At 35.1% G+C, this 12905-nt stretch overlaps 1 protein-coding gene across 1 annotated transcript in view; it reads left to right on the forward strand.

Moving 5' to 3' along the window:
- The window catches only part of Gtf2a1 (general transcription factor IIA subunit 1), a 43081-nt gene extending 31097 nt beyond the window's left edge, over nt 1-11984 (forward strand). Inside the window, exon 8 of the mRNA XM_012517261.2 lies at nt 7330-11984. Within this exon, the coding sequence (XP_012372715.1) occupies nt 7330-7437 (108 nt within the window). The 3' untranslated portion in view covers nt 7438-11984. The remainder of the gene's footprint in view (nt 1-7329) is intronic.
- The last annotated feature ends 921 nt before the right edge of the window (nt 11985-12905 follow it).

Genomic DNA, 12905 nt, shown 5'->3' on the forward strand with positions numbered 1-12905 from the left:
AAAGTATTTCATTTTCCGTGGTGCCATTTTAAAAGGTATTATTCCTATAATGTCCCTTAGTGTGTTTGTTATCTGTGTAGAAAAATACTGTTGACTTTTGGGTATTGACTTTGTATCCTGCTATGCTACTGAATTTCTGTATTCTAGGAGATTCTTGGAGGGAGGTTTTTTTTTTTTGTTGTTGTTTTTTTTGTTTTTGTTTTTGTTTTTGTTTTTCGGGTCTTCCAAGTAAAGTATCATGTCACCTGCAAATAATGATAATTTAACGGTTTCTTTACCTACTCTTATTCCTTTTCTCTCTGTTGTCTAATGGCTCTAGCTAATGATTCCAGAACTATATGCAATAGGAGGGGTGATAGAGGACATCTTATCACTATGTATCAGACATCCTATGTACCAGATCTAAGAGTAAAAGATTTCAGTTTTTCCCCATTTAGGATTATGTTAGCCGTTGGGTTTTCATAAATGGCTTTTTCCACATTGAAGTAGAGGCCATCTATTCCAATTTTCTGTTGGACTTTGAACATGAATGAGTGTTGGACTTTGTCAAAATGCTTTTCTGCATCAATTGAGATGATAATGTGGTTTGTAGTTTTTGCTCTATTGATAATAGTGTATTACATTGATAGATTTTCAAATATTGAACCATCCTTGCATCCCTGGGATGAATCCTACCTGGTCATGGTGTATAATCTTGATTATTTGCTGTATTCTGTATGCTAAGATTTTATTCAGGATTTTTGCATCTATGTTCATGAGGGAGATTGACCTGCAGTTTTCTTTTCTAGTTGCGTCTTTCCCTGGTTTTGGTATCAGTATAATACTTGCCTCCAAGAATGATTTTGGGAGAATTGCTTCCTTTTCAATTTTATTGAACAGTTTGAGGAGTATAGAGATTTTATCATCCATAAATTTCTTGTAGGATTCCACTGTGAATCCATCAGGACCTGGACTTTTCTTTGTCGATAGGTTTTTTTATTACATTTCATATTTCATTGGCTGTTATTGGATTATTGAGAGTGGTTATATCTTCTTGATTCAGTTTTGGTAATTTGTACTTTTCTAGGAATCTGTCCATTTCATTTGTGTCTTCTATTCTGTGAGAATAAAGATTCTCAAAGTAGCTATTGTTAATCTTCTGAATTTCCACTGGTCTGTGGTGATTACACCCTTTTTACTCCTCAATGCTTGTATTTGAATTCTTTCTTTCCTCTTTTTGATGACGTTAGCTAGGGGCTTATCTATTTTATTTAATCTTTCAAAGAACCAGCTTTTTGTTTCATTAATTCTTTGAACTGTTTTCTTCATCCAATTGTATTAATTTCTGCTCTTTATGATTTCTTCCTGTCTCTTTGGGCTCTGGGTTTGGTTTGCTCTTCCTTTTCTAGATGTTGGAGGTGCAGCATTAGGGTGCTTATTTGTTCCCATTCTGTTTTCCTAATGTGAGTTCACGGCTGTAAATTTTCCTGTGAGAACTGCTTTCATTGCATCCCATAAATTCCGATAAGTTGTGTTGAATTTTCATTGAATTGTAGATATTGTTGGATTTCTTGTTTAATTTCATCGGTGACCTGTTGATTGCTGAGAAGGGTAGTTTTTAATTTCCATGTATTTAGGGTGTTTTTTTTTTTTTTTCTGGTTTCTTTTGTCGTTTATTTCCAGTTTCATTGCACTGGGATCAGATAATATGCATGGGATAATTTCTGGTTTTTTGTATAGACTTAAGCATGATCTGTGGACTAGTATGTGGTCTATTTTAGAAAATGACCTATGTGCAGCTCAAAAAATATGTATTCAGCTGTGTTTGGGTGGAACGCTGTATATGTCCACCAGGTCCATTTGTTTCAAGCTCTGGTTCAGTTCTGTTATTTCTTTGCTAATTTTTTATCTGGTTGACCTATCTTTTTGGGATAAGGGGGTGTTATGGTCTCTTGTTAAGATTTTGGTATTGGATATTAGATTTTTCATGTCCATTAAGATTTGTCTTATAATTGGGTGCTCCCATGTTCGGTGCATAGATATTTATGATTGTTACCTCTTTCTCTTGAATTTTTCCCCTAATCAGTATATAGTGGCCTTTATTTCGTTTGATCTTTTTTGGTTTGAAGTTGAGACTGAATGAAAACAGGATTGCCACTCCTGTTTTTTTCTGAGGTGCAGGGGTGTGTAGTATTGTTTTCTATCCTTTGACTTTCAGCCTATGAATTTCTTTATAATTTAAGTGTGTTTCTTGTATACAGCATGTTGTTGGATTTTGCTTCCTAATCCACTGTGCCAGTCTATTTCTCTTAATTGGTGAATTGAGTCCATTTACATCGATGGTTGGAATTGAGATGTATTGACTTACAATTGACATGTTATTTACCTGTTGTCGTGTCCTCCTTTTTCTCCTGTGTTTAATTGCTTGCCCTATTTAGTTGGTTGCTTCTGATCTCATTCATGGAGTTCTGATCATTTTGGTCCCTCTCTAGAAAATCTTTCAATAGCCTGTGTAGTGTTGGCTTTGTCATCATGAAATTCTTTAGCTATTCTTTTTCATGAAAGTATTTCACTTCTCCATCAAACTTGAAAGAGAGTTTTGCATTGTATAGTAGTCTGGGCTGGAATTTGTTTTCATAGAGGACTTAAGGTACTCTGTTCCATGCTCTGCTTGCCTTCATGGTTTGTGAAGAGAAATCGGCCGTAATTCTGATGGGTTTTCCTTTGAATGTGATCTGCTTCTTTTCTCTAGCAGCTTTCAGTATATTATTCTTGTGCTGAATTTCTGGGACCTTGACTCTTATGTCTCGGTGTGTTTTAATTGGGTTGAAGTTATTTGGCGTTCTGTATGGTTCAGTTACCTGAATGTCAGATTGTTTCCTCATATTTGGGAAGTTTTCTGCTTTTACTTCTGCTCATACTCTTTTTTAACATTTGTATTGACTCCTTCTTTCTCATTGATGCCTATTAGTCTCACATTGTTCATCTTTCATTGTCTTGCAGGTAATGAATCACTTTTTCCTACATCCTAGTTGTTTTTAAGAGATCTTTTCTTACCTTTTTACTAGCTGCACCAGCATCTTCAAGATCTGAAACTCTGTCTTCACTTTCACTCAAACGGTTTTGCAATGTTGTGATTGAGATTTTAAGTTCCTCTATATCTCTTTGACTCTGCTTCATGCAATCTATTCTTTCCTGTATTGCTCATTCAAGTTATCTATCATTTTTCTAATCTTTTTTTTTTTAATCAATGTTTTCTTTAGAAGCAGTTATTAATTCTTTTACTGCAGAGTTTTTTTCAGATTGGGTTTCCTCCCTATGTTTCAGTATTTGATTCTTTACTTCAGATGTTATTAATTCAGAGATTTCTTTTTTTATTTCTGAGGTGATTTCTACTCTGAGTTCCTCTATACCTTTCTGCAGTTGTTTATTTCAGATGCTATTGATTCAGAGATTTTAGCTGTGTGATTCTCATTTTTTTCTGTGCTAGTGCCCTCTGCACTTGTTCTGAGTGGGCTTGGGATCTGAGGTTGCATTTTGCTTCTTCTCTTTGTCATTTTATATAGCACTGTCTTCTGACCTTTGGTGCATTTATAACCTTAGCACCTACTGAAATTCAGGTACAGATCTACAAAAGTTGAATTTATGCAGTGTGCCTGGCTTGGGTCTGGCTCCTGTGCTCAGTTCCTTCCTGTTGTAGCCTCTGCAAGTGAACCTGTTGTGTCCCTCTGGCAAGATGTTTTGCTCCTGGATTAGCTGGGTGGTTCTGTCCCCTACTCTATCTACAGGGACTACAGCTGCAGAGTTTTACCCCAGGCCTGTATGCCAGGCCTGAGCTGGGTCTGAAGGAGACGAAGGGGCCCAGAGGAGAGGGGAAGCTCTCCCACACACTCTCCGGGCCTGGGCTTGGGCTGGATCTGGGTGTCCCAAGAGTGCAGCAGAAGTTCTCACTCATTCGGCACGCTTGGGGTGGGCTCCGGTGTGGTGGGGAATCCCAAGGGCATGGCAGAGGGTCTCAACGCGGTGTGCCTGGGTTTGGACCGGAGAGGTCCGGCAGGTGCAGGGTAGCCGGAAGCTCTCCCACACACTCGCCGGGCCTGAGCTTGGACTTCTTTGTGTTCTTAATTCTTAAGCACGGTGCTTTTTCCAAAGATTTTGCTTTAGTTATTTTGTTATCACTGAGATTTTCATAATCAAGATTTTTAAATTGGAGTAAAGTTAGCTTTCTTGGGGCTGGGGAGATGGCTCAGTGGAGTAAGCGCTTCCCTGGCAAGCACAAGGGCCTGATGAGTTCAATCCCCAGTTCCACCCCCCCCCCAAAAAAAAAGCTTTCTTCTGGAGTTACTAATTTTCTCATACTTATAATTTAATTTCAGCAGAGGTCCCCACCAGATGCTGAAAACTTTTTAACAGAAATAAATGGGTTTTTTTAATAACCCATATATATTGAACATACCTACAAGTACCAAACATTATATAGAGCACTGGAGTTATAGTCATGGTCATGTAAATTTTGTGCATTGGTGAAATTTCTTTTACAGATTTAAAAAAACTCTTAAATTGGTTTTACTTACAGTGGATCTTATTTTCAATTAAAAAGATGGTATCACCACAGTTACCCACTAATGATATTTATAGAAGAAAGTCAGAGGTTATTGAGAGTTTCCTTGCATCTGTGTTGTGCATTGTGATTTCTGGGTGAATGACCTTATAGCATAAACTTAACAAGTATAATTTCCTGATACATACATACGTACAAAGAAAGAATAATGGAATTAAAAAGCAGGCACCAATAAACTTTTTAGTGGTGAGGAAGTCTCAAGGGAACTGATTTTAACTAAATTATCCAAAACACAGCTTCATAATAGGAAAAGGTAAGATTTATCAAGCTAAAGGAGAAAACCTTTATCTTAGACTCACTAGAGAGTTTACTTTTGAAGCCTAAACTTTAAAAATTCAGTGAATCAATTTTTGAGGAGAAAATATAAGGAACGATAGGATATATAATGCCAATCAAAGCAGTCTTAGTTATTAAATGCAAATACCTTTGTGGACTTCTCAAGTGTAGGTAGATGGTGACTGTTTTAATATTTGTTGAAAATGATGTGCAGTGTACAGGCTTCATTTTACTTTAGTAAGTTTTCTCTAGAAAAATTTTAAGGGGCATTTCTTTTCACAGCTGGGCTATTCTATCATGAAGGAACAATGAATGAATTGCTTTTCAAATTGTACTTTGTACTTTCGTTGAAATACAAAATGTTTAGCATCTGTTGCCCAACATGGCTTCAGTTCTGAGCACGTGGAAACTTACATTTGCTTTGAGCAAGTTTTTCCTTTCAGTATAATGAAATCACTTCTCTTTTCTGGGAATTCGTATTTCCTGGATACGCATCACTTTCTTTGTCTATGTAATCTTAGTGCCTTTCAGGTTTCATTCACTTGGTCCATGCTGGAAATGTATTTGTATAACTGTATTTAGGATAATTAGTACTTCATAGGGAATTATTATTACTATTATGGGGAGACAGGTCTTTTCATTCAGCAGATGGTTACTGAATTTTTGTGATTTCACGGGAGCTTGAGATACACTGCTGAGCAAAATGAAAAAAAAGTTCCTTGTCTTTGACAAGCTTAGTCTAGTACAGGTAGACAGATGCTAAAACAATTGATTTATTAATGTGCAATAGAATAAGTTGATACTTTCTGTGGAAGAATACTAAAGAGAAAGGAAAGGGAATGGATTTCAGATAAAATAGTCATAGTTAAGTAAGTCTTTTGTACAGGTGACATATAATCAAACAGCCTAACTGATGGCAGAGCCTGGTTGTTTTGTGTGAGGAACAGCTAGTGAAGCTAAGCTAGGGAGAGGGGTAATTGTAGACCAGCATAGGGAGGCAGATAGCATGTGTCTGTGTGATGACATGGGCTCCTATTCTGAATATATAGGGAAGCTATCAGAAGGTTTCAGATGGAGGAATTGTATGGTTTGATGTAAATTTAAAGAAGATTACGTTGCGCTCTTTGTTGAATGTAGAGTGTAGAGAGCAAACAAGGAGTAGGCAGTGCCATGATCCAAGTACGAGATGATGATGACTTCACATTGTGGTGGTATTAATAAAGTTGATGAGGAGGGTTGGATGTTTGATTTTTTTTTTTTAAAGTCTGGGATTTCCTGCCTCTTGGTAGTATGATAGGGAAAGAAAAAAGAAAGAAAAAAGAGTCAATAATGAGTCCAGGGCATTTTGATGAGGAACTGTATACAAGGACTGCATAGCCATCAACTCAGGTGGCAAGGGGTTGCATTTGGAGCAGGGTTAGGACAGGGAATTCAGCTTCGGATGTGTTAAGTGTCTGTTATACATTGAAGTCACCTATTGTAAGTAGATGTAATGCCTACTTTATTGAGATTAAAGCTGTAAGGCTCTGTCTCTTAAGCTTTTTGGGATTTTTTTTTTTTTTTTATAAGAGTGTGAGTCTAGAGGACGAACATAAGTGGGTTTTCAAGTACATTAAGGGTAGTTTTTTATTTTTTATTTTTATTTTTTGGAGGAACCAGGGATTGAACTCAGGCCCTTGCGCTTGCCAGGGAAGCGCTTATTCCACTGAGCCATCTCCCCGGCCCTGGGGTAGTTTTTTAAGTGGTAAAAGGTGGAGCTAGAATCAGAAGAGGAAACTAAAAGGGGCAAATTTTACTAGGGGAAAGTACAAAAGACAGGAAGGCTATCCTCAAAATTAATAGTTTAATTTGAAAATTTTTTTCCTCTTCCTTTAAATCATATTTAGGCAGACACTGAAAACCATTGGCCAGAGTACTCTATAGAAAATATTTGTACTGAGTGCTTAGATGCAGCATGTTAGCTCAGAAAATACCTGTAGCTAGTGAGCATTTCTGCATTATGTGAGAAGTTCTATGTTAGCTTTTGAGAGTACTGTACAGAGAATTGGATTTTGGTTTTAAAATTTTTTGCTTATAAATGAACTACTTCAATGAACACATATTCCAAGCAATAATAGAATACCAATTAGAGATAAATTTACTTTTGAAAAGCCATATAGCAAGAGACTTTTATGGAAGAGGTGATTGGGATTTTTTAAAAATTATCTATCTATCTATCTATCTATCTATCTATCTATCTATCTATTTATTTATTGTGTGGCCAGCTCAGCCCACCAGGGGGCGGGACTGGCTGGCATGTGGTGCTGGGGTTCGAACCGCGGTCCCTATGCTTTGTCAAGCTTGTTCCAAGTAGGTGCTTTAGACCACTGAGCCATCTCTCCAGCCCCATGAATGGGATTTTTGATTTTTTAAATTTTATCTCCTATATTCTAATTTTGGTTTTGTTTATTTAGATACACAGAAGTAAAAACAAATGGAAATTTCATCTCAAGGATGGCATTATGAATCTTAATGGAAGAGATTATATATTTTCCAAAGCCATTGGAGATGCAGAATGGTGAAGAGTTGCTTCTTTTATAAATAAAACAAAAGAAACTTAACAAAATTAAAGTGGATGGTTTGGAACTTGGGACATAATACCAACCAAAACTTCACTTCTGCATGTCAGAAAAGTGCAGTAGAAGGAAAGCTACTGGAGCGAAGATAGACCGTGACAGCATAGACACTACTTCTAACTGGCAAGCCATGGAACTGTAGTACCTGGGGGTATTGGGGTGGGGGTTGGGTTTTGTGTAGGAAAATCATAATTGTCAATTTTAAATACAGGAACTTGCCACCGGCAATTAGCATGTAAAGCTTTGTCTATTATCCTTCCTCCAACTTGGGCTTAATTAGAAGACACTTGTTGGAATGAACTGAAGAAACTTCCTTTTGATAGATTGAAATGAAACTGCTTATTGTATGTGGTTATATTTGGTAACAATTACGTGCGAGCTTTTTACAAAAGGGTAAGAATTATGGTGTTGAATTTTAATTCACTTGTATAAGTAAACAACTGAAACTCTCGTCTTAAAATTTTTTACCTGTTATTCTCCCCCAGTAATATAGATCTGTTCCCTGCTTTATGAAACATCTATTTAAGAATTAAAGGAAGTGTGATCAGTAATCACAGTATGGAGACAAAATTTAATCCAAGAATGAATATTTATTTTAATTAAGTTTTCACACTTTAAAAACTTGAGTTTTAATTGAATGGAATTAAAATGACCACTTTAATTTACTTACAGAAAAACTGTTTAGTCTTATACTTTAAAAAGAAATTCCCAATTGGCTCCTCAGGAATACATTTTTATTTTATAAAGATATCACTTAACTAAAATTGTATGTACTTGAGTATATGAAGGTTTTTCTTGTTGGGCTGAAGTGTGTGCTTATATATGCATTTAGTCTTTAAGGTAAATATTCAGATATCATTCTGTACATTGATTGAAGCAAAAGGACAGGTGGTGAAGACCTGGATTTTTATTAAAAAGTTTAGTAATTATAAAAGTTTCTTGTGTTTACTAGTAAAGAATTAAAAACCTATTATTTTAATTGAACAAGTTTTTTAAAAGCAACTTTGTAATTTGAGGGGAAAATTGGGGAGGGGATGGAGGGAGGTGGGCCACTAAGTACATATTTACCTCTTTCATTGGGTGGCTTATCTGGGCCATTGGTAACATAGACTTGGGCTCCAGTTTGCACATTGAAAAGAAGCATAGAAATTTGCGTGTATATTAAAATAATAGAAACTTTTAGTATGTATATTAAGAATGCAAAGCCCTGTATTTCTTTAAGAACTTTGAAGAACACTTGGGCAGTATTTGCTTCAACTGCCTTGGAGAACTGCAGAAACACTCAATTTGACTTTTGTGTTGTAAGAACTAATTTGATTTGATTTCATGGTTTTTCTTGGCAAATTTCATGGGTGTTTTAAGTTACTTGTGTATTGATTTTTTTTTTTTTTTGTCTGTCTGCCATCTTTTTATTTGCCTTTATGTATTTCCAGAATTAGCAATGAAGTATATTACAAAGGAGAAAACTGTGAGCTATTTTATTTTAAACACAAATCTTTCTACAAAGCTTTTTTTCCCCCCACCCCTTTAACTTGATCTTTTTAATTTGTGTTCTGAACTTTGGTGCAGATGGTGGTGTCTAGCATGCTTGTTAGGTTTTATTTAGATGCCACCACTGGTGATAACAGCTTTTATTTTGACAATATTGATCTGTCCTTTTAAGGGGAAGTTTATTTATTTAATACCCCACTACATTCAGAGCACACACAACTTTTTTTCTTGTGTTTTCTTTATTGATAAGACTGGGAGAAGAGAAGGGAGGGAGTAAAATCACAGAACTCTTGTTCAATTGTCCTTCAGTATGCTTGCTAGTAGATTTATATTTACTCAGTGAAGAAGTCAATGACTTGAACTACCTATGAAAGTGTGGCAGTGCTGCAGTGTTGTGTAAGCTTAAACCCTTTGGCTATATAGTAGTTCTTAAAGCTACTGAAACTTGGAATACTGTAGCATGTCTTAGCCCTCTTTGTAGAAAGCATTCATGTTCATAGTAGCATTGTATCCTGGCCTGTTACTATAACTGTATTTTTGTACATGAACATCCACTATTTCAGAGTGACTCAGTAGTGTTATTTTGAAGCAGGAAATAACCATTCATATTTGCACCTGTGTGCTGCATATTAATTGTAGCATACTTGGAAATGCTTTTCTTTTACCTATAAAGATTCTGAAAGCTGGTCCAAACAACACTGCTGTCCTTATATATTACTACATTGTGCTCTTTTTAAATCAAATAGCATGTTTTATTTTCACTATAGTGGCTTTTGCTATATGTATGTCACTTGCTTTGAATTCTTAATCATGCTTTTAACATATTTAAACAATAATTTTTGTTAGGTTACATTAAAATACCATCCCTTTGAAAAGGCAAGGGGCTTCTTCAGAATTTTAAAATGAAAGTAGTTGTTCATCCCAAAGGGGAACACAGTTCTGACTTGGTATTAAGAAAATAAGCAATGGTTTCAGAAGAGATTTGTTTAGATTTGCACAGATGGTGATGGCACCTTTTACTTTAAGTGAAGTAACGTGAATCAGTAGCTCAAAGGAGAACTTACAAAATTGCTGAAGTGTGGAAGTGTGTGCCTTTCAATATCCAGATTCTTGGTTGGTGGTCACTTTTCGAATTGGACCACTTGAATGCCTGAGAGCACATCTAATTTCTGTGGCATGCCACATGTGGCTAAAACAACTCAATGTGCAATTAGTTTCTAGAGCAAAACGTCTGTTTATGAGGGGAATCTTTATATTGGGCTTTTATATTTTTGAAATATTCACAGTTCTTTCTGTTAAATGTCATCATGTCACATTTACACTGTTGCCTTTTAAAAAATCAAAGCCACTGATAACTGATTGCATCAAGATTTGAGCAGTGTGTATAGTGATTATAATGTGTTCTTAAGTATAATAGACTGCTTTTAGAAAATAACATAAAAATATAATAGCTTTTGTATAAAGACTTTCTTTTGCTATAGTGAATATCAAGGATTTTTTTTTCCAGACTTTTAGGGGAGGAATGAAGAGTTGTCTCCCTCTAAGAGTAATTTTTTTATTATCTCATAGCAATAATGTCACCATTATTATCAGAGGGCAAATAAGCCTTGTATGGGAAAACAGACTTGATTTCCTCTTGGGAATTCCCTTTATAACTTAATATTTTCTTCCACTTGAGAAAGTTCCTATATTTTCAGATTATTTCACCTTGAACTTTTTTGAGCTTTTGTGCAATGTTTTATTGATCTGTTTTTGTACATTTTCATTTCACTTCATGTCTTGTCTTCTGCCTACCTGTTTGAATCCGCTATAGCAGATTTTGAATTTGTGGGTTTAAAAAATAATGGTTTTATGTGTTTCCTCATGAGTTTGTGTTATTTTTAATCTTATGCTATAGAAATTATTCTGAAATTCATATTCTTGAAGCCTGCCTTAGTCTGTCATGTGTCATTTTATGTGGTTTAAGGAAGAACACCTTAAACTTAGTATTTTGTGTATCTTGAGGAACAAAAACTTTTTTACCTTCTCTTTTAAGGGAAGAACTGCATTCAGTTGATGAACTATTCTTTCAGCTAAGTCCCCTTCAGTCGGTCCAGTAATCGCTAGTACTACGACTTGGGGGGAGGAGCTGATCCTTTTCACTGCTCTGAGCTACTATTGTCAACTGCTGGTGTACATACTGTTATGTTTGAGGACATAAATCTATTTATTATGTTTGTAAAATTCATTCTGTACAATTGCAGATCAAGGTTGCTCTTCCGTGATATATGGGATATTATGTTTTAAAGGCCATCTTGAAATACAGTTAGAGAACTTAGTATTTTGATGTACTAAGACCTATTTTAAGTTTAATATTTTACCTTTGCAAAATCTTTAATTAAAGATGTTATTTAAAAAAGTAATGTTGCTTGCTTTGCTTACTAGTCTATGGTATTGTTATTTAGATAACAAAATTATAAAGTTTAGAACGGAAAATGCTTTACCTTGTTAATGAGGAGAAGTTTAACAACCAGGGTATCATTTAATTCTGTACTTTTAAGATATGTTGTTTTGAATGTTAGTCTAAACTAGTACACTTACAAATTTTTAAAGGCTTTTTAAGAAGCTGTATTTTGAAGGCACATAAGAATTTAGGTTGGGATAGGCTCGCACCAACTAAGTGTAAGAATATAAAATTAACATATTGTATTACATAGATGTTTCTACTCCAAAGCATAGATTACTTAGGATAAAATTATTCAAAAACATTTCTTATTTGTCTAGCTAAATCCTTTTCTCTTAGTTCCGAGTTTGTAAATAATTGCTTATTAGGGGAATTGGATTGTTGAGGTTTATATTACATATTGAATATATTTTGTGTTATTTTAGAAAGTATTAAATAATTAGGTATTTTAATTTTATAGTTTATTCAAATGAATCATTAAGAAAGAGCTTGCCTTTTTGTAATTTTTTTATCCTGTTCTAGACTACTTTATCAAGGAAACATGCAAATTTTAACTTTTAAAATAATCATAATAAAGATATTTTATTTACTGCCAGCAAATCTTGTATTTTGCAGTTTAATTCAAGTTTCTACATTGATTATGGTCTTACACTTTGTGTCCTTAATTTCTCTGTCTGAAATGACAAGGATATGATTTTGAGGATTAGGTGAGATACTACATATAACTCAGAATGGTGCTTGGTACATAGTGAGCACTCTTCATAATCTGCTTAATTTCATAATTATTTGCATAATTTAAAATGACTAACAGCTGAAAAAATTTTAAATGGTCAGTGAGAAAATACGCTGTAATTAAGTGCCAAGTGAAGGATTTGGTTGTATCCAAACAAGTTTGGGAAGTTGAATTGGTGAGGCAGTGTATCTGGCTACAGTAGACCATAGAGGGACAGCATTTAATTTATTTTGAAGTAGAATCTCACAGAGACCAGACTACACATTTGTAGGAAATGAAGCATGGTTGTTTAGAAATCATTAATGTCTCCTTGAATCTGTTCAAGCAGATTTATTTCCCTGCTATCTACAACTTCCTCCTGTTTTATGAAGATGTCTCAGGCCCCATGCCTTATGCTAAGATGTCTTATGTGTTCTATAATACATGGAGTGCATGTTTATCTCTGATGTGTACTTGATGTTATTTTCATGTTCTGAAATTCCTCATTTTGACATCCATATATTGTGGAGCCTCCATGTAGAATTTTACCTTTCACAACAAAAGAACCATGTGAAAGAGTTCTTGTTCTCAAGGAGAAAAAGAAGACCAAGGTGTAATGGTACACATCTGTAATCCCAGCAAGGCTGAGACATAAGGATTACCAGTTCCAGTCGAGGCTAGGCAATTTAGCAAGATTCTGTCTCAAATTTTCTTTTTAAAAGACTGGGATAAGGGGCAGCTCAATGTGAAGGCCCCTGGATTAGCACT

This window comes from Octodon degus, unplaced genomic scaffold (genome assembly GCF_000260255.1).
Source record: "Octodon degus isolate 3935 unplaced genomic scaffold, OctDeg1.0 scaffold00007, whole genome shotgun sequence".
NCBI lineage: Eukaryota > Metazoa > Chordata > Mammalia > Rodentia > Octodontidae > Octodon > Octodon degus.